The sequence below is a fragment of the Leptidea sinapis genome, chromosome 16 (assembly GCF_905404315.1).
Source record: "Leptidea sinapis chromosome 16, ilLepSina1.1, whole genome shotgun sequence".
In the NCBI taxonomy this organism is placed as follows: Eukaryota; Metazoa; Arthropoda; class Insecta; order Lepidoptera; family Pieridae; genus Leptidea; species Leptidea sinapis.
In genome coordinates this window covers 13,904,089-13,926,176 of record NC_066280.1, presented here as the reverse complement: position 1 = coordinate 13,926,176, position 22,088 = coordinate 13,904,089, and the positions used below count along the sequence as shown (strand labels likewise).

At 39.2% G+C, this 22,088-nt stretch overlaps 1 protein-coding gene across 2 annotated transcripts in view; it reads left to right on the top strand.

Annotated features, from left to right (window-relative positions):
* Positions 1 to 22,088, top strand: part of LOC126968639 (kinesin-like protein KIF21A) — a 128,935-nt gene that overhangs the window by 63,870 nt on the left and 42,977 nt on the right. For both annotated transcript variants that reach the window (XM_050813658.1, XM_050813657.1), the window contains exons 4-16: positions 454 to 699; positions 6,945 to 7,266; positions 7,773 to 7,931; positions 8,421 to 8,623; positions 10,480 to 10,716; positions 12,262 to 12,423; positions 12,784 to 12,949; positions 13,827 to 14,021; positions 14,740 to 14,939; positions 16,481 to 16,552; positions 17,751 to 17,831; positions 17,983 to 18,070; positions 21,202 to 21,443. In XM_050813658.1, the coding sequence (XP_050669615.1) occupies positions 454 to 699; positions 6,945 to 7,266; positions 7,773 to 7,931; positions 8,421 to 8,623; positions 10,480 to 10,716; positions 12,262 to 12,423; positions 12,784 to 12,949; positions 13,827 to 14,021; positions 14,740 to 14,939; positions 16,481 to 16,552; positions 17,751 to 17,831; positions 17,983 to 18,070; positions 21,202 to 21,443 (2,373 nt within the window). The remainder of the gene's footprint in view (positions 1 to 453; positions 700 to 6,944; positions 7,267 to 7,772; positions 7,932 to 8,420; positions 8,624 to 10,479; positions 10,717 to 12,261; positions 12,424 to 12,783; positions 12,950 to 13,826; positions 14,022 to 14,739; positions 14,940 to 16,480; positions 16,553 to 17,750; positions 17,832 to 17,982; positions 18,071 to 21,201; positions 21,444 to 22,088) is intronic.

Here is a 22,088-nt window from a genome sequence, read left to right as displayed (position 1 = left end):
GAATTCTGAACGGTATTGCATTGTAATGGGCAAGGCGTATCAATTATCATCAACTGAACGTCCTGCTCGTCTTGTCTCTTATTTTATAAAAAAGAGCTTGAGATGCCCTGACTGAAACCATTAATAATATTTTATTTATTAGTAGTACTAGTAACATTTTTTATAAATATATAAGAGGGGCAAACGGGCAAGAGGCTCACGGGATGGGGAGAGTTGAGGCAACCGCCCTTGGACATCCGCAATAACAGGTATCAAGAGATGGGTTGCCGGCCTTTAAAGTGGGAGTATGCTCTTTTCTTGAAGGTCCTTAAGTCGTATCGGTTCGGAAAACAGCATCCCGTAATTAATTCCGCAAAGTGCGAGGCAAGAAATTTCTTGCAAAACGCGCGGTTGTGGAATGTCAGATGTCAACGTATTTATAAACATTCCACATGTTTTGATATTGTGTTTCAGACTGGCTCCGGCAAGACATACACGATGGGCAGCGGTTGGGAGGGAGAGGGCGATGTCGACGAAGACAAACGAGGCATCATCCCCCGCGCGATCCGCGACCTTTTCTCCGGGGCCGAGCAGAAGGCCGAAGATGCAAGGAACAAAGGACTGCTGCCTCCCGAATTCTCTGTGCAAGCGCAGTTCATCGAGCTGTACAACGAGGACATAGTCGATCTGCTGGATCCAGCCAAGGATCCTTATGCTAAGGTAAGGCGTATGAGCGAAATTCGATTTTTAAATCCACATCCAGAGACAATGCCTAAAAAAAACTGTAGAATTACTAGAATTTCTATGAGATTTCTTACGGCCGTTCGCAATATTCAGTCTATATCCGGTTGTGGCCTGCTTGAGATAAAAAATCGTAACTATCGTTTACTTTTTTGTCCGAATAAACTTATCGACGGTAACTCACCTTATCCGTACACGCTATCTGTCAATGGGAGGACGTATAGCTTACCAGCGATAGAAGTTTGTGTGGAAATTTCAATTCACGCGTCCCAATATAAGAATGACTGATCTGGTATATTGGGACAGCTTCATATTAGTGACAGTAGAAGGTAGTAATAGTAGTCAGCATCTATTGTTCGTTACGAGTACAATATAGAAGTATCGATATTACTTTGTTGCATCATTTGTTCAAAGGTTTTGTACCTTATTAAGTCAAAACATATAATTCAAGCTATATTTCAGTTTATTGCGCCTTATATCAAAAAGTAATTATAATGAGTCAGTCAGTCAGTCCTTCTACCCTGATGATTGGTTGCATATTTTACGTCAGTCTCGTCATTAACCGACTTCAAAATGGAGGAGGTTCTCAATTTGATCGGTATTTTTTTTATCGTCTCGGTGGCAAGCCAAATGTAAAGCAGGTACCGACACTCGCCACACGTGACTTTGAGCGAGATAGCTTCGTCTAGAACAAAACTATCTAAGCGGGCAGGACCCGACTTAAACCGTATCAATAAGTAGTATTTTATTAATATTTAAATTATTAGGTTTGCATAAGACATGTTTAAAATTAAAACTTTATTAAGTTATTTTTTACTTTTCAGTTTTTGTCGTTTTTTTTTTTATTTAAAGTTTATTTTTTATTACTATGAAAATAAGGAACGAGACGGTTAGGGCGTTCAGCTGATGGTAATTGCTACGCCCTGCCCATTACAATACAGTGCCGCTCAGGACTCTCGAGAAACCCAAAAATTCTGAGCGGAACTACAACTGCGCTCGTCACCTTGAGACATAAGATGTTACGTCTCATTTGCCCAGTAATTTCACTAGCTACGGCGCCCTTCAGACTGCAACACAATAATGCTTACACATTATTGCGTCTCGGCAGAAATAGGCCCCGTTGTCGTACCCATAATCTAGCCGGCATCCTGTGCAAAGGACCCTCCCACTGGTAAAAGTTAAGTGATTACCTTAGCCCAGTACAGCATTAATAATGGGCTGCTGAGCAAGTTTTTAATTTAGCTGCGATTATTGCGGCCGAAACTTTTAATCCTCACTTCACGCGCCATACATAATATAGTGAACAGTGGTTCGTTTCTCCTTCAAAATTTTTTCAATCAATCATAGCTGCCACATGGAGTATAGTCGAATATAGAAATATTATGCATCTCAAGTCACAAACTGTTGCTTGTAGCCTTCCTGCCGCCGAATTCCATCTGCGCATGACACACCACAAATTATTATAAGCATGTCATCCCCACCTTGGATGTGTGGCGTTCCTTCACAGTGCGGCTTTCAATGAACTTTCTTCCATGTGCGTACAACAATGTTCTGGAATGAGCTTCCTTGTGTAGTGTTTCCGGGACGATGCCACAAAAAGTTCTCCTGCTATTCCTCTGGTGTTGCAAGAGAATGTGGGCGGCGGTGATCACTTAACATCAGGTGACCGCTGCTCATTTGTTCTCCTCTTACATAAAAAATATAACCTCTAACGGCCGAATCTCCATTACGTATCTCTGTTTACGGATACATTGCTGTCACCTTTCAATTACAAGATCTTATCTATCCATAGTTATGTCCAATATAGTTATAGTCCAATGCTTTATGTCGATAGATTATTGAAATGTATGTAAGAATAAAAGGATTTATTTGTCTACCGCAAGTCAGTTAAACTATGGATATATACGTTATTGAAAACGGCTGTAAATAATTGGTCTCGACCGTAAGCTCCTACACTACATATTCTCGTGATTGTGAACCAAGTATATTAATGTAGTGCTAATGACTTGTTACCCAAGGGCAATGATAACTATTGTATTTGTTATTTATTTAACACATAACGATAGTAGGGAATGAGCTGAATAGATTACAAAATGGAACATGTACGCCACTTTACCAAGCGAAACTCAGAAAAAAACGATTCAATCGTATAAAACATTGATAGATTGACCGATGACGGCTATAATCTTGTAAAAAAAGGAGATAGTCGACGTTTTATGCAACTGGTTTCGGTTTCAAACTCAGCCGGATTATACTTCGTCGCCGATCACCATACTGTAATTACTACTATTTCAAACTTATGTCAAATTACTGTACGTTTCATACTAAACTAAGTTTCAATTTTTACATAGGCAGTCCCGCTTCTTATTATGTAGTAATTACATCCTCTTTGTTACCAACAGTATGAGCTGACTGAAATAACTTTGTCCCGTTGACAATTTGATGATCTACAAATGTCTCAAGATCCATTCGATTTGTACATAGGTCCAATAGAATCTTTATACAAAGGGAAAAAAATGAAAAAATTTAACAACATTAGTTACTACACACGGACGAGTATAAAAATAAGGACTCCGTGTCACCTTACATAACAGTGAGGCACCAAAACAAGCCGGTAAACGTGTAAATACATTGCCCCACGTATACACTTACACTCATACAAGCCGATCGGCCGCCATCATGAGATTTGCTATCGTCTGTGACAGATCAGTTTGCGTCGCAATAAAATGTTTTAAAAATGCCGTTGTGCATTGTAAAAAAGTGTGAAAACAATTATATAAAAGTATTTGTGGATATATGATTGCTTAAGGGAGAAAAAATTGTGTAACTGGTATACCCCGTATCCGCACACACACTAGCATAAAGGTGCTTCACTTGCTAATATCACGGCGCGGAGTCGGAGGCCGTGTTACTACAAACAATTTAGGTTTTTGGCTTTGAAAGCAACAAACATATACAAAAACAAAAATATGACCACCCAGCAAACATGACGCAACAGAACTAATCTAACTAAACGTAAAACGTTTGATTCTTCATAAAACTAACCTGGTTTCGATTTTCCGGATTTAATTTTGGGTTTTTCTGTAATAAATAAAGTATTAATAGCTTTCTCATGAATCAATCCATATCTTTGCAAAAACCGTATTAAAATCCTTTTCGTAGCTTTTAAGGTTTGATACTCGAAGGGTAAGAAATTAAAATACAATTTCTTTATTCCTTATCCTATAGCAACCAATAGTAAAAGCAAGTTTTATTACATTCCTACTAATATTATAAATGTAATTGTAAGTTTGTTTGTTCATTTCAAAAATTCATGGTTGCCGCGGGATTTGAGAAAACTAAAATTCACGTCGATGAGCTATAACTATACCAATAGTAGGTTAAGTTTACCATAGAAATCTTCCTTGAAATAAGTTCATATAAAATGTTGGGAACGGGAGCGAAAACGAGAACCGGAACTGTCATAAGACATGAGACAATCTTCAATATCAAACTTGCTTATTTATTCAAAAACATTTTATCTACGAAGAATGGACGTAGTCGCGGGCATCAGCTAGTATTGTTATAATTCACAATAGTAATTAAAAAGTACGATATTACGGAACCTAAATGCTGAGAGTGAGGAAGACAACCATTTGTGAAAATTATCACAAGTGGTATCAACATCATTTCCCATGCTTTGCATCTAGATCTAGAATACTTTCACTTTGTTGTCGCAAGTGAGAACAATAAATGTCGTGAGAGGTATCGGAGCTTGAGTCACGACGCCTTAGGCTGTTACCACACAGGCCGGCAATTTTGCGCAAAACAACCTGAGTGCGTCCATAGTTTTTCTTTAGTTTCTGTACAAGAGAGGACAGATTGTTTTTATGGAAATAGGGACGGGACAAACAAGGCCTTTAGCTGATGGTAATTGATACGCGATGCCATTACAAGGATTATTGAAAAAACCAAAAATTCTGAGCGGCACTACAATTGCGCTCGCCACCTTGAGACATAAGATGTTAAGTCTCATTTGCCCAGTAATTTTACTAGCTACAGCGTCCTTCAGACCGAAACACAATAATGCTTACACATTACTGCTTCACGGCAGAAAAAGTCTCCAACTGGTAAAATCTCATACCATTACCATGACCGGAATGTATGTTGCTTCTATCCTTCTCATAGATATCAGAACGATATCACTTTCGTTCTAAATGTTTATCAATGGGTGACTTACGCGCTCATTATCACACCGTCCGTACACAGCCTTAATTATACATGAAGTGTAACACTAACTAGATTTTCTCAAGACAAGTTTAATTGTCGTTAATTAAACGTTAGCAATTTGTGAGTTATTTGTATCGGCATGCGAATCGATCTCGGTAATTGTACGTAATTGTTCTGTAACACAACAATCTGTGCTAGTGGACCACATTTTTAAGTTAATCAGTAACTGCCTTAGAACAACATTTGTTCGCAATTAAATGACGCTATGGTATTTTAAAAAAAAAGTTTATATTGTTAGTTATTGCCAGACAATAATAATACCATTTATACATTCACGTCATTTTTATACATTTGCCATGATATCGTTGCCATTACGTACTTTTAATAAAGGGTGGTACAAAAAAAATATGCGCATTTTACATTAAGGATTGGTATCTGCTGCGCTCCAACTAGATACCGCACTACCTAAGAACAATAGTTTTTTTACTACGGCAACTATAAGATGCGTGTCGGCGTGGCATCTTGACGACACTCAATGGCATCTTTCAAAATTTTGTAACATACGCTTCGTGGTATTTTAGATTGAAATTAATAAAATACAAAATACTTACTGATTATATGCGATCCCAGTGTCTTACTTATTTCTTGTAGTATTATTTTTACAAAGTTTTACTACGCAACCCGGCATTTTAGTTTCAATTATTAGCAAAGTTTATCTTATGTATTTAAGGTTCGAGTACGCCCACTTGGATGTAGTATTAGTTGCCGCACTTTGCGACTACGCCTGCGGAACTTAGTTGGAGCGCACTTATGTGATTTTGCTAGAAAATGTCATAACCACAATGTTAACACCAGGAACAGACATAAACTTATAATGCCTACAACTCGGCTCAGTCGAGTTAGTATGTCTTTTGTGGGGCGTTGTATATGCTTTTACAACAAGATGTTCAAAACTAATGTATTAAGAAATTCAAAAGATTTGTTAAAAGACGTTTGTGCGGTAATAAAGGTAAAGGTTACTACAACATAAATGACTTTCTTAATGATACCAAATTTATCATACCGAATTTCAAAGAATTTTAATAATATGAAGACTATTAAGATACTATATTGTACTTTTGTTAGAAGTAATCTGGAATATGCTTCACAAATTTGGAATCCTATAGTACGTATGTTGACCGTCTAGAAAGTGTTCAGAGGCGATTTTTAAGATATCTTTGTTTTAGATTTAAGGTACCTTACGATTCTAATAGCTATGTTGATTTGTGTAAAAAGTTTCACTTCTTACCACTGAAAGAACGGCGAAATATAACTGACTTTTTATTTATGTTAAAAATTATAAGCAATCATGTCGATTGCCCAGATCTGCTGCATAAAGTTAATTTTAATGTACCTCAAAAAACTCTTAAATATAACCCTCCACTTATTGTTCCTGCTGTTAGTAGTAACTATAAGCAAAACTCATATATGGTGCGAGCGTGTAGAACAGTGAATGATGTTAGTAGATTATTAGATATTGACATATTTGTTACAAGCATTTCCAAGGCAAAGCAGTGCATAACCCTCAACTTTTTTAATTAAGTATTGTTTTTTGTTATCTGTTTAAAAGTATCTTTATTGTCATGAATTTGAGCCCAAAAATAGTGTTCACGTACATATTTTATATTACTTCTAATAGTGAAAACCTGTAATTGGCTATCTGTTACTATTTAAGTTTCTAAAAAAATTGTATTAGCTGTTGGTTTTCCTTAAATAAATAAAAAAATAAACAAATAAATAAATACCACTGATTGGGAATTGAGCGCCCACAGGCTATTAAATAATTAAAGGTTTTTGTACGATTTTACATTGTTGATTGTTGCGCCCGTTCTTCTCAGTTTTGAGGCATACCTTTTGGAATAGGTGGTAGTTTTTGACTTTCAATGAGTGATTTTATATCCTATTTTGAATAAAAAAAAATTTAATTTGATTTTGATGGCCAACATAAAATAATCAGATATAAAAATCCCTTTCAGAGTAGTCTAAGAATAACAGAAGATGGCTGCGGCGGGGTGAGAATAGTGGGCGCTTCCACCCGGCCGGTAAGGGGTATAAAGGAGGCCCTCGGAGCACTCAGAGCTGGTGCACTCGCGAGGACTACAGCGGCCACCAACATGAACTCGTCATCGTCCAGGTCCCATGCCGTGTTCACCCTGATGATGAGGCAGAGGAGACTCGCGGCCGATCACGATGCTGTAGACAGGGAAACGGACGGGGAAACGCCGGAGCAGTATGAGACCTTGACGGCCAAATTCCATTTTGTAGATTTGGCGGGCTCAGAGAGATTGAAGAGGACAGGTAGTTTATGTGAAATTTAATGATTGAATCATGTTTTGTAGGGTCAAAAAACTTAATCTTTATTACTTGTCAAACAAAGTTGATAAAACTGTGGCATGGAATGAGAATTATTTTCGCAGTATAAGATCAATCGAAGCAAGAATCATATTTTTAACCGACTTCAAAAAAGGAGGAGGTTCTCAATTGGTCGGTATTTTTTATGTTTGTTACCTCAAAACTTTCCATTGAGTGAACCGATTTTGATCATCCTTTTTTTATTCGAAAGCTGGTACTTCCCATTGTAATTTGGTCTAGAATTGACAGTGGGATCCATGAGAAAACCATAAAAGTCTTAAATTATCTATACATATGTGGATGATAAAATTACATTAATTTTTAGATTTTTCATTGCTGCATTGAAAAATTTAGTATATCTACACATATTTAGACAAATTGTTGGTTAGTGTACTTCAAATTCACTAAAAATCAAAAATTCTCCTCCCTTTGATGCTCTCTAATCTCTACAGGAGCGACTGGTGAAAGAGCGCGCGAAGGCATATCAATAAACTGCGGGCTGTTAGCGCTGGGAAACGTCATATCGGCATTAGGTGACAAATCTAAGAGGGTACTCCATGTTCCTTACCGAGACTCAAAACTGACAAGGCTTCTGCAGGACTCTCTTGGAGGTAACATTTTATCCATATTATAATTTATAGTATATTGGCTTTTTTTCTTTTAAAGAAAGTACTTTAGTTTAGCTTATTTTACCAGTGGGAGGCTCCTTTGAACAGTATGCCGGCTAGATTATGGGTTATTAATACGGCTTTACTCACGATTTATCGGTGTAAGTACCGTCTAGTTACTTGTGAAATGAGTTGTGACTCAACCGTGGCTCGCGTCGACTGTTGACGTCGACCGGCCCGGGTCGGTATGATTTTGATGCGATGGTGTTTTAAAACTACCCACTAGTATTATAATTTTTATAAAATATTTTTATTCTAATTTTTATTAGAAATGTATGTAAGCTATACTTACCTAATTAACCTATTTTAATTACTTTATATTTACTGTACGCTTACCACAACGTCAACACAAAGCTTACATTTATTCTTGAATAGTTAGAGTTCACACAAAATAATTGGCCTATAACTCAAGAAGATTTAACATTATTGTAGGCAACAGTAATACTGTGATGATAGCGTGCGTATCGCCAAGCGATCGGGACTTCATGGAGACGTTGAACACGTTGAAGTACGCGAACAGAGCCCGCAACATCAAGAACCGGTGTGTTGTCAACCAGGACCTGACCTCCAGGACCATACACCAGCTGAGGCAGGAAGTTGCCAGGCTGCAGTTGGAGCTGGCTGAGTATAAACAGGTCAGCAATTTATCGTTCAAACAAAAAATCTATATATATATATTGACACGGGAGTGGGTCAGGGATTGAAAATAATACTTCGCTTATAGAAACGAGTCTTTATTTGCGTTCACTTATCTGAATCGTGCACTTCGCCGGTCTGCCTCTGTCCTCTTGTCGGCGGCGATACCTTTAACGCGTCACACCGCACCGAACACTAAGTCTCTTCTATCTTCTGCTTCTTCTTCACCTGGATCACTTTCCACTTTTCACTACTTCTTCTTCTTCTTCCTTTACACTTTCGAGTCAGAACTAGAACTGGCGTAGGCCACGCTTTGTACGGGTTATATACCCCCGGATCCGTTCTATTTTCAAAATGATTCTCCCATTCCATCTTTAAATTTAAATTGTACTAGAAAATTCTGTTAACTATTTTTATCCTGCTTACACATTTCCCATGCCTTTTTTTTCTGTTCGATTTGATCCTGAACTTACTAGAAATTTCCTTTAACTTTACAAAACCCAAAAAATTCCATACACTGGTAGATGTATCGAACCCGGGTCTACAGCGTCTAAAGTAAACACTTTTACGCTAGAGCTACAAGTATTGCTGACGGAGCTGTTGAAATTATCAATGTCTTGAAGTTTGACAACTCTCGTCATATACGTCGCAGCGTTGCTACGCGACAATATAATGAAAATGGTCTTTGTTTGAGTCTCTTTCACGCCTAAACCACTGATCTCATCGACATGAAACTACCACCATTCGATGCGAAATTTATCCTAGATGGCTTATGGCTACTTATTTTTTTATTGTTTAATGTATTTCCTTTTAAAATTCTCCCAGCGAAGCGGGCGGGAACGGCTAGTATATCTATATATAATTAATATCAGTAAGACCAACACAAGCAGTGTAGTCGAGTCACACTTTTGTCCTGTGCTTCCCCGGGGCATAAGAATAGGGAACTCCCAGGCCCAAGGGTGTCTTAAGAGGCGACGAAGAGCATCTATCAGTGGGAGGCTTCTTTATGAAATGAAATTTATTGCGCCGACTACAGTATACATTATAGATCTTACATTTATTGTAGTGTCTTCTATTCGGCTAATTTATATTAGCTTGCAAAAAGTTTTCTTAAAATTTAAAAATTCCTTAACACTGTAAATTTTTTTGTCGAACTGGTCGTTTACTGGACTCTATGGTTAGTTTTTTATTTCTTGAGGTAGGTGATTAAATTTTACTAGATTTTGGGTACTACCACGGCACCTATTTCTGCCGTGAAGCAGTAATGTGTAAGCATTATTGTGTTTCGATCTAAAGGGCGCCGTAGCTATTTTTTTTATGGAATAGGAGGACAAACGAGCGTACGGGTCACCTGTTGTTAAGTGATCACCGTCGCCCACAATCTCTTGCAACACCAGAGGAACCACAGGAGCGTTGCCGGTCTTTAAGGTAGGTGTACGCTCTATTTTTGAAGGTAACCATGTCGTATCGTCCCGGAAACACCGCACAAGAAAGTTCATTCCACAGCTTTGTAGTACGTGGAAGAAAGTTCCTTGAAAACCGCACTGTGGATGACCGCCACACATCCAGATGGTGGGGATGATATACTAACTTGTGGCGTGTCGCGCGAAGGTAGAATTCGACGGCAGGGATTAGGTTAAATAGCTAGGCAAATGAGACTTAACATCTTATGGGCCAATGTGACGAGCGCAACTGTAGTGCCGCTCAGAATTTTTGGGTTTTTCTAGAATCCTGAGCGGCACTGTATTTTAATGGGCAGGGTGTATCAATTACCATCAAATGAACGTCCTGCTTGTCTCATTATAAAAAAAAATATGGTTGGTAGTGCTAAGTTCGTCTCATTCAAAAACTTCAGGGCAAACGCGTGATATCAGAGAACGGCGAAGAAGGTTGGAGCGACGTGGTACAAGAGAACGCGATACTCAACAGCGAAGTGGAGTCTCTGAGACGGAGAGTGAAAGCGATGCAGGGCACCATCGAGCAGCTGTCTGCGAGGAACAGTGAGCTCCTGGCTGAGAAGGCGCTCGGGGCCTGGGCGCCGAAGGACGGCAGTCCTGACGCGTCCGATTGTTCGCTCACTGCTTTAGTGCAGGTACCAAATATATACATTCCCATATTAACATAATCAATTGTTTATAGAAGGGGTTGGTAATTTAAACGCACATAATAAAAATGTTACATCTGTATTTTAATGTTTCCACACATAGAATTTAAATATACACGTATAATAAAAAATTAAAAGACAATTAGGGCAGCGTTACCCCTTAGAAATCACAGTCAGTAATGTTTTCTCGGACTGAGAAGAAGCTCTGGCTTATATAGGGCAAGACCGTCTACCGTAATGATGCTACCCAACTGTTAGTTGGCACTGCTGTAGTGCCAACTAACTTACACGAATCAAGTTAACTAAAGATCTGAATATAATATGCTATTATAGTTATTTTTAATTATAGTGATAATTATACTAAATAGTACTTAAATATTAACAGTAGTTAAATAAATTATATAATTAATTGGGATATCTTATGACAGTTCATGACGTTGGTAGCGCTTGTTAACACATCAAGCTGACATGTTATACATCCTTTACAATTTTTATCATAGACTTAGAATATACTTGTGTATAGACGATCTGACAGCCTGATAATCGTCACCAATTTTGATTTCTCAATGTGTGTGTTAGCTCGTGGTTAGCTATGTTAATATTCAAAATACTGAATAGGTAATTCCAAGCGTGGCTGACTTTTTACGATTTGTCAGTCAAAATCGGTTACATTAACAGTAGATTCTTTTTTTTCTTTCTTCTATCTTGCTGTATATCTCCTTTAGAGATGTTCTTCTCACTCGCTCTCATTGTTTGTCTTTACGCTAGTATATAGTAAGTAATATTGGAAACGGACATCAAATATAACATACTATATTTAATGCAATATATTAGAATATAATGTGGTATATTCATCGCAAAAAAATGAATGCTGGGAGAGTTCCTTGCGCCGCTTCTTCTCTTTCAGAGCGGCATTTGTGTCCAAAGCGGTAGTAGTGTCTAGTATATTAGAAATGACATCAAAAAGAATTGTAAAGGAAGCAATTTTGAGAAAATAAATGCCTATTAATGTAAATTTACGAAGAAGACTCATTTTGTTCATCAGTTGTCACTTTAGTAAATTTTAACATTAACTTCTCCACCTCTTGCTGATCAGAAAGTTAATATTACTCAGTGTAGTCCTATTTTTGTTATTTAAATGTGTTTATGCGTTACTTGAAGAGATATATTATTATATTAATCCATTACTAAGAGTTAAGACAGAGAAGAAAGGCTTGATCTTATAAATGAAGAGTAAAACAATATGTTCCTCAATATAAAGCAGTCAGTGAAAATAAAAATAGTATTTTATCACAAATCACTTTATATTACAGATTTTATAAGTATATCTTTTAACCTTCAAAAATATACTCTGGTTATTATTTAACAACACTATAACACTGCAGAATCCTTAATTAAATCCCGAGCAAGACATTACCTTACGCCCCACCCTCTCCTCTCCTGTTTCCTCTTCTTTCCTCTACTCGCCCCCCCTCCTCTACTCGCATCACACTTCACACCCGCTCCACTTTACTCGTTACATAAACATTGCAGGGCTACGTGTCTGAAATCGAAGATCTACGCGCTCAGCTGATGGAAGCGAACGCTATGTACGAGGCGAGCAGGCGCAGGGAGACACAAGTGAGAACCAGGCACGACTCCTCCTTGCTGGACACCTCCTCCATCATTGATGATGCCAAGAGGGAACTGTACAAGGTAACTATTAGTTGCATCCTTACAAATTAGTTCTTAATAGCTTTTAAGGTCGAGCTGAAAGATCAGTACGTAATCGTAGGGCCGCTCAGAATTTTTGACTTATTATGGCACTCTGAGCGGCGCTGCATTGTAATGGGCTGGGCGTATCAATTTCCATCAGCTGAAAGTACTGCTATTCTCGTCCCTTATTGTCCTAAAAAAACTGCTCATATAATATTTGAATATTCAATATTTATCCGTAACAAGCTAATCTAACAATTGGAAAATATCGTGTATAAGAAGAAACATAAGAAAAGAGACGGATTATGTTGGTGTAAATATATAATTGGACCGAATTAAAAACTAAATCTTACTTCACAGGAAAAAGAGCTTCTGGCGCGCAGCATGGGAGAATTGGAGTTCCAGCGTAAATTGACCGAGAGCTCGACTACCATAGGGGAGAGGGAACGTGCTGAAGGGGAGAGCGCTGGAGACTCCGACCCCTCTGACTCCGAAGACAGTGACTCTGAAGATGACGAGGCTAAAGGTAACGATTGACTCCTTACACCTCTACCAAGAGACAAGAATCCAACTACATTACTTATTAATGCTCACAGTACTGCAACTTGTTAACTGTCTCCCCGTGCACTCGTACTGTTGTTTGCCGTTGTTCTTCAGGTAGTCCACCTACAAGTCTTGGGGTGATGTATAATGAAATGTACGTAAACATTATAATTATATTTGAAGCTTCTTTAAATCTTGAGGTGAAGCAGTGCGTGGTTCGCTCCCGTAAGTTGCGCCATCTTGTTTATATGGATTCTAGCTGACCTTTTTTTTATGAAAATATGGGACGAGACGAGCATGAAGTTCAGCTGATGGTAATTAATACGCCCTGCCCGTAACAATGCAGTGCCGCTGCCGTATTTTTGATAAACTCCAAAAATTCTGAGCGGCACTACAACTGCGCTCGTCACCTTGATACATAAGATTTTAAATCTCATCTGCACAGTAATTTCACTAGCTACGGCGCCCTTCAGATCGAAACAATAATTCTTACACATTACTGCTTCACGGCAGAAATAGGCGCCGTTGTGGTACTCATAAGCGCGTTTTGCAAGAAGTCTCGTGCCTCGCACAGCCACTTTGTGTAATCAATTACCGGCTACGGCTTTCCTGAACCGAAACGACTTAGAGACCTTCAAGAAAAGAGCATACTCCCACCTTGAAGATCGGCAACGCATCTCTTGACATCTGTTGTTGCGTATGTCTATCGACGGTTTCCTCACCTCTCTCGATCCCGTGAGCCTCTTGCCTCTCTTAGATAAATATAAAAATATTAATAATGAGCTGTTTCTTTACTTAAATATGTGATATGCTTAAGTGTGTGTTAGTTATCTACAAAATATGCATATTTATTTCTCCAGGTCAAAGGCTACTCAGTGCTCAATTAGCAGCATTAAGCGAGGACATAGACACAAAGGCCCGCCTGGTAGAACAGCTGGAGGCTTCGCAGCGCAGGCTGGCTGCACTCAGGACACACTACGAGCAGAGACTAGATCACCTGCACCAGCAGATCAAGGCCACTGGGGAAGAGCGAGACAAAGTACTGGCATCACTCGGTGAGTTTAACTATAGGCGCCGCTGGTCAAACAGCCGAAGCCTTTTTCATCAAAACTATATTTTTTATGAAAATAAGGGACAAGACGAGCAGGACGTTCAGCCGATAGTGATTAATACGCCCTGCCCATTACAATGCAGTGCCGCTCAAGATTCTAGTAAAACCCAAAAATTTTGAGCGGCAGTACAATTGCGCTCGTCACCTTGAGACATAAGATGATAAGTCTCATTTGTCCAGTAATTTCACTAGCTACGACGCCCTTCAGACCGAAACACAGTACTGTCTACACATTACTGCTTCATGGCAGAATTAGGTGGCGTTGTGGTACCCATAGCCCTCTAGCCGGCATCCTGTGCAAAGGAGCCTCCCACTGGTAATATCAACAGTTAACCGTTGATCCAACCCTGAGCAAAGCAGTTATGTCTTAGATATTAATCTAATCTCAACCCAATCTTAAACTTATTATTCCCATTAGCTTAAATCCTTAAATACAAGCATAAAATTCCGTATTTGTTAACCGGTGAAGAGTTTCTTTATCCTTGCTATGATATGATATGATATATCAAAAATGAATTTCATCCAGATCATTATTATCACCAAAATGTTTCTATTGTAATCGGAATATATATATTATATTATTATTATTCCAAACCGCGCTATAACTTCAAGCTATACTTCACAGACTTTTCTTCTGAACAATTTCACATTATTCATAACAGCTACACAGTCATCACAGCCCACTGAGAAGTTGAAACGCGTCAAAGACGAATACGAACGACGCGTGTCGAGCATGTCCCGGGAGCTGAGGAGACTCCAGGCCGCGCAGCGGGAGCACGCGAGGTTGCAGCGCTCGCAGCAGCAGACGGCGCAGCAGATACACTGGCTGCGGGGGGAGCTCACCAGCCTGAAGCGGGACAAGGTATACAAACTTCGAAATGGCTATAGGAGTGAGCCTAGTACAGCCTAGATACTAGACAAACATATGATATGTTTTTTTTAATGAAAATAAGGAACGAGACAAGGAGGACGTTCAACTGATGGTAATTGATTCGCCCTGCCCATTACAATGCAGTGCCGCTGCAAAACTGCGCTTCTCACCTTGAGACATACGATGTTAAGTCTCATTTGCCCAGTAATTTCACTAGCTACGGTGCCCTTCAGACCGAAACACAGTAGTGCTTACACATTACTGCTTTATGACAGAAATAGGCGCCGTTGTGGTACACATAATCTTGCCGGCATCCGGTGCAAAGGAACCTCCCACTGGTAAACTAACGAATGTGAACTAAATTTAAGATAATAACAACCTTTGTTTAATATGATCGAACTACAGCCAACGGGCGGACACGCTAACGTTCCTTTAAATATAGTAAAAATCATATTTCTAGGACACAAAAAGGTTCAAGGTTCTTATTTTCGATTATTAATATTTATATTTCTAAGGTTATATTGTAATTATTGTGAATATATAGTCAAGAAAAAGAGATAAATAAAAAGACTAATATATAACAGATATCATTCAATGATATCCGTACTACAAATGGAAATAAAAAAAAAAAAATCTATATGTCTTATTTTTAATTTAATTATATATTTTAATAATTTAAAATATAAGGCTTACCAACTATTAGTTTAAAAAATTTAAATATTATGTTAATCAGTTTGGAAATAAACGAATACTTTATTTTCTATTCCTACCTTCCCTTTCTTGGCGTGCGTCCGTGCAGAATGGGATGTCGCTATGCCAACTTAATGGCTGACAGGCTTGCCTGCATGTTTCAGTATGACAAATCTCCCTGTTATACCTACTTAAACATTTTGTTGAGATAAAACCTTTAGTTGCGATGCAACGGGTAACTACTACTTATCATATAAAGTCAAATAAAGCTGATTTTTTGTCAAAATTGACATTGCCATTTAATTATCGCGTTTTGTTGTTTTTATCCACACTCGTGCTTTAAATCCTCTATTAAAGATTCTAAAACAATTAGCTTATTGCCAACATTAATACACCCAATGTCCTAATAACCATTACGTCATCCATACGAGTGTTGTAATGAAATTCAGTACAACATTACAACACTCGTTTAGATGATGTAATGGTTAGTAGGACTGCCTTCTTTAGTGTTAGCAGTAAGCTAAATGTTTCAGAATCTTTTATAGTGGATTCATATTATGGGTGTTGATAAAGTCTTGTATGCAACTGTTGATAATTAGTATTAAAACACTCATGTGATACTATTAATAATATAATAATATTAAAACCCACTTTCGTGTTTTAATACACCTTATTACACAACAGTCGCATAAATAACTATTACAGTGCAACGTGTTGTGTTGCAGACGACTGATTCAATTATAATGTTTCACTCATCTCAATAAACTAAGGCTATTGGACCTACTTATTTTTTTTAAAGTGGCTAGAAATAATACACTTGTTAATAAATACTTTTGCCGCAGGTGAAACTTGTGCAGAGAATGCGAACCGAATCGAAAAGACATGCTCAAGCTGAAGCTGCTCGAGCTAAAGAAGTGGGTAACATGTACTATAAACATTTTGAACTTTTTAATGAATCATATTTTTATTTATTTGATGTTGTCCTCCATAAAATAAAAAGCTCTAAATATAAATCTAAATAAAGGACCCATTGCTCTGTGAACGGCTGGATAACTAGCGGTCGCTTCATTGTGTGTTTTATACCGCATTTATCACGGGCAGTGTTCCGAAGAGCTATTTCACCTGATTCCTGCCGCTGAATTCCATCTTCGCACGACACGCTACAAATTAGGATATCATCCCCACCACCTGGATGTGTGGCGTTCCTCCACAGTGCGGTTTTAAGGAACTTTCTTCCACGTTCGACTATGCTGTGCAATGAGATTCCTTCTGCGGTATTTCCAGGACAATACGACATAGGTACCTTCAAAAGCGCGAAGGTACACTTTTTCTCTGACATTGCACGAGAATGTGAGCGGCGGTGATTACTTAACATCAGGTGAGCCGTACGCGCGTTTGGTAAGCTATTTGTTTCTCACTATAAGTGATATTAGCGAATAATCCTTGCTTACATTGCTGCGTAGGCTGGTTCCACATAATGTAACGCACGACAGCGAAAAAATCTATGGAAGAAAAAAGAAAAGAAGGATTACCCTATATTTGGCTTACGTTTGCCGTCTTTCTTTACATGTGGACAAGGTCTTACTAAATCCCTATTAATATTATAAATGTGAATGTAAGTTTGTTTTTTACGCTTTTACGCCTAAATCACTGAACCGATTTAGATGAAATTCAGTACAGAGATAAACTACAGCTTGGGAAAGATCACAGGCTAACTTTTATCGCGAATAAAAGGTTTGGCGGGGTTGAAATAAGGGATGGAAGTTTGTATGAAAGTTCGCCAGTATCGAAATAACACCATGAAACTTTGTATTTAGGCACTCGATGCGAAATAAATAAATTTATATTTTAGCATTTTTGAAATTACACCCGTGTGGGGCTGAAAAAGTGGGATAAAAGGCAAGTTGTATAGTTGGTAGTTAATAAAAATGTATTAACCACAGTAGTTCTGATGTGTGTTATTTGCAAAGTATGTATATTAAAAAATGTTGCGCAAATGTCTATTCCACACGGAAGAAGTCGCGAGTAAAAGCTAGTTAATTATAAACTCTATCTAACTCTATTTTACAACATAACCAAACATGTTATATTTACTGAATTGTAAACGTATAGGTGGCCCAGTTGCGCAAGGAATCTCGGAAGAACGCAAATATTATTCGCACATTGGAAGCTGAAACTAAACTTAAAGAACAGGTGAGTTGCTTAAATTTTTAAAAGACAACATTCTCACTTCCATTAGAAATTCGAAGTTTCACTTACACGTAACGCACTGCACGCGTATAAATTATCTAAGTTATAGGCCACTATAAAGTCAAGTAATTATCACATGAAATATTCTGACAAGGTGTTGAAACGTAAGCAAGAAGAGGTGTCATTATTACGTCGCGGGCACCGGGACAAGCTGAGCCATCGCGCCGCTGGGAGACTACATGGTATGTTCATTTTGTTATTGTGTATTAAGTAATATTATATTTAAGAATAATTAAGTATAAAACATATCTACTAAAAAGCCATAAAATGCATTTATTTTCACAAAATTGATTCCTATAGAATTCTTTTTGATGTCACTTTAAACACTGCCACCGCTTCGGAAACAAATGGCGAACAAAAACTAAAACGCTATTGCAATATGTATGCAAAAAAATAATAAGCTATATCCGACTAAGCTTATTTTTTTGCATTATGCTTCTGATTTGTAGCTAAAACATCTACAAATAAAACGGTGAAATGGTTTATATAAAAACCACACGCAAAATATCTAACTTTTGCTATTTTTTTTTTTCAAATATACCGCTACGCCCGGTACGCTATGCTCGGCTCGTGCGTTGTGATTAACAGTGTTAATTTAATTTTTGGGACCTACAAATCAACCAATCCTTAATAATATTTACCTTAAAAAATTTTAATTAAAATAAATTATGACAATACAATAAATACATACAAGAAATAGACCAATCAGAGATGGCTTCATAAACTAACGACCAGTAAAATTGTCAAAATATCATTGCCTTACAATGTCAATGTAGTTTTTTTTTTTGTGGAATAGGAGGACAAACGAGCGTATGGATCACCTGTTGTTAAGTGATCACCGCCGCCCACAATCTCTTGCAACACCAGAGGAATCACAGGAGCGTTGCCAGCCTTTAAGGAAGGTGTACGCGCTTTTTTTGAAGGTACCCATGTCGTATCGTCCCTGAAACACCGCACAAGGAAGCTCATTCCACAGCTTTGTAGTACGTGGAAGAAAGCTCCTTGAAAACCGCACTGTGGAGGACCGCCACACATCCAGATGGTGAGGATGATATCCTAACTTGTGGCGTGTCGTGCGAAGGTGGAATTCGGCGGCAGGAATCAGGTTAAACAGCTCTTCGGAACACTCCCCGTGATAAATGCGGTAGAAGACACACAATCAAGCGACGTCTCTACGCAACGCCAAGTGATCCAGCCGTTCACAGAGCACAGGGTCCCCGACAATTCGAGCTGCTCTGCGTTGCACGCGGTCAAATGTATCGAGCTGATACTGGGGTGCGCCAGACCAGAGATGACAGCAATACTCCATGTGTGGCCGGACCTGCGCTTTGTAGAGCGCTAGTATGTGGGCCGGCTTGAAGTATTGCCGTGCTCTATTAATGACGCCCAGTTTCTTTGAAGCCAATTTGGCTTTGCCTTCCAGATGACCACGAAATTGGCAATCGCTCGAGATTTCGAGACCCAGTATTCCGATACTAGGCGAGGCTTTGAGGGAAGTGTTGTCGAAGAGCGGTGATACGACAAATGGGGTTTTTTTTAGTAGTAAACGCGCAAACTTGAGTCTTCTAGGGGTTCAATTGGACAAGGTTCAATTTTCCCCATTCCGCGACCTTCTCAAGAGAGGACTCGATAGAAGACACAAGTTTCTCCCGGCACTGGTCGACGATTTCCCGAGAGAGACCTGCATGGCCCGTGTATATGGCATCACCAGTGCTGTCGTCTGCATAGCAATGAATGTTGGAGGTGTCCAACATATCATTGATATGCAGAAGAAACAGCGTGGGAGACAGCACACAGCCTTGGGGCACTCCAGCATTCACGGGCTTCGGGTTCGAGCAATATCCGTCGACAACGACCTGTATGCTACGCCCAGTGAGGAAGCTGGAGGTCCACTTGCACAAGCTCTCGGGAAGCCCAAATGATGGAAGTTTGGAGAGGAGCGCCTTGTGCCATGCACGATCAAAGGCCTTCGCTATATCCAGGCTAACTGCCAGGCCTTCCCCCTTGCTTTCAATAGCCGCAGCCCAACTATGTGTCAGGTATACCAGAAGATCACCTGCCGACCGACCATGACGAAACCCGTGTATTGTCGGTCGTTGATCAACTGGTGACCCTCTAGGTATACCAAGAGCTGACGGCTAATTATGCACTCCATGATTTTGGAGAGCAGGGAGGTTATAGCAATAGGCCTGTAGTTTGCCGGATCCGAACTGTCTCCTTTTTTTTGGATCGGATGGACAAGGGCAGACTTCCATGAGTCAGGGACTACGCCTTCGGAATAAGAGTGCCGGAATAAACGCGTTAGCACCGGCGTCAACTCAGGGGCACACGTTCTAAGCACTATTGGAGAAATGCCATCCGGCCCGCTCGACTTCCTGACGCCCAACGAAAACAGAGCTCGCCTAACAGTTTTCTGTCTGAACTGTACTTCAGGCAAAGAGCTCTGACACCGCGGGATGGTCGGCGGTGTTTTTCCGTTGTCGTCAAGAGTCGAGTTGGAGGCGAAAAGAGCGCACAGGAGATCGGCTTTCTCTTTTGCCGTATGGGCCAGGTTGTCATTCCTCATGTGCAACGGCGGCATGGACGGCTGGCTGAAGTTACCAAGAGCAGCTTTCGACAACGACCAGAACTTGCGTGTTCCGGTCGGGTAACTGGAAAGCTGCTCGCCGATTTTGACGACGTGTTTTGACTTTGCACGGGCGATTTGCCGCTATAAAATCTGGAAGCACGGTTGTATTTCCTCTTAAGGACTATGCAGTTCGGATCCTTTGTGCCCAGCGCCGCAACCCAAGTTCGATACGCCTGTTTTTTGCAGTCAGATGCTGCTTTAACTGACGCATCGAACCAGGACTGTGATCTGCCACCGATCGGTACTACAGAGCTTGGTATAAAAATATCCATGCCCTGTAGTATCACATCGGCTACTGCAACGGCGCAGGCACTAAGATCATCCGAAGGGAAACAAACCCTGCTCCAAGGGTAGGATGCAAAAAAGGAACGCATCCTATCCCAATCTGCTGACTTGCAGTGCCAAACACGGCGGGTCGCCAGTGGCTGCTAATGGCCACCGGTATTCGACACTAACCTATGCGAAACATAGCGGCAACATTTAATGGAAATCGACCCGAATGATTTTTCAAAAAAAATACAACCTGTATTATTGAACCAATGGACTCTGTTGCTGATAAGGATCAAACTTTGGAAAGATTGTATTACTAAAAATAAAAGGAAATACAATTTTTTTTGTTTTATTATTTTATGTTATATAAAAATCATATGAAGTTATGAAGTTAAATGGTCGTTTCTTGGACAGAGCGTAACAGAGTTAAGGCGCGCGTGTCTGGCCGTGAGCTGTGGGCTCGGGTGGAGTGCTGGCTCTCCCGAGCATGCGCGGCTCGAACCACGCTCGCCGAGCTCGAGCTCACACTGGAGCACCAGCTCAAGGAACGTGACGCGGTGACGTCAGCGGGCAGCACCGACCACGACTCTAGGGCCATGCTCGAGTACCTTCGGGGCGCCATCGCGGAGACGCAGTCGCAGATCATGCAGATTGAGGTACCACTGTGACGGTTTATGAAACTAAGATTAAGTCTTGCTCGTGCTCCAAGGCTCTGATTGAACCACCTTAAGTCCGTCTGGAAAAAATAATAGAAATTAAAAAGTGGAATTTGTTATCGCATAAAAAAAGTGATTGTACTATGAATCAAAGATTTTAGAATTGTTTTCCTTTAATGTATGAGAACTTGTTCCTTGTTCTCTTTATTATAACTAAACTCGTTAGGTTTTGTTTTTTTATATAAATGTTTGATTAATTGGCCTATTGTTAGAGAATCAAAAATAAGATAGATTACATAAATGTTGGTGCTATAGAAATAATAAATATAGCAAAGAATTAAGTATTATGTCATGACTGTGGCAAATTGAAATCTGTTATCTATACATTGAGTAAGTAAGTAAGTACATTGAGTAAGGAAGTAAAGAAGATCTTTATTTTCTGACAAAGGATAATACATTAAAGATGATTTAAATACATTGTAGCTCTCGAAATCGTGCCCGTTATTGAGCATACAAATATTTGACATATAGAAATTTTAATCAAATCATAATAATTATCACAAAATAAAATTGATTACATCATTAAATAAAGTTAAATTAAATTAATCGCATCATGAAATTAAAAATAAGAGTGACCATATCATT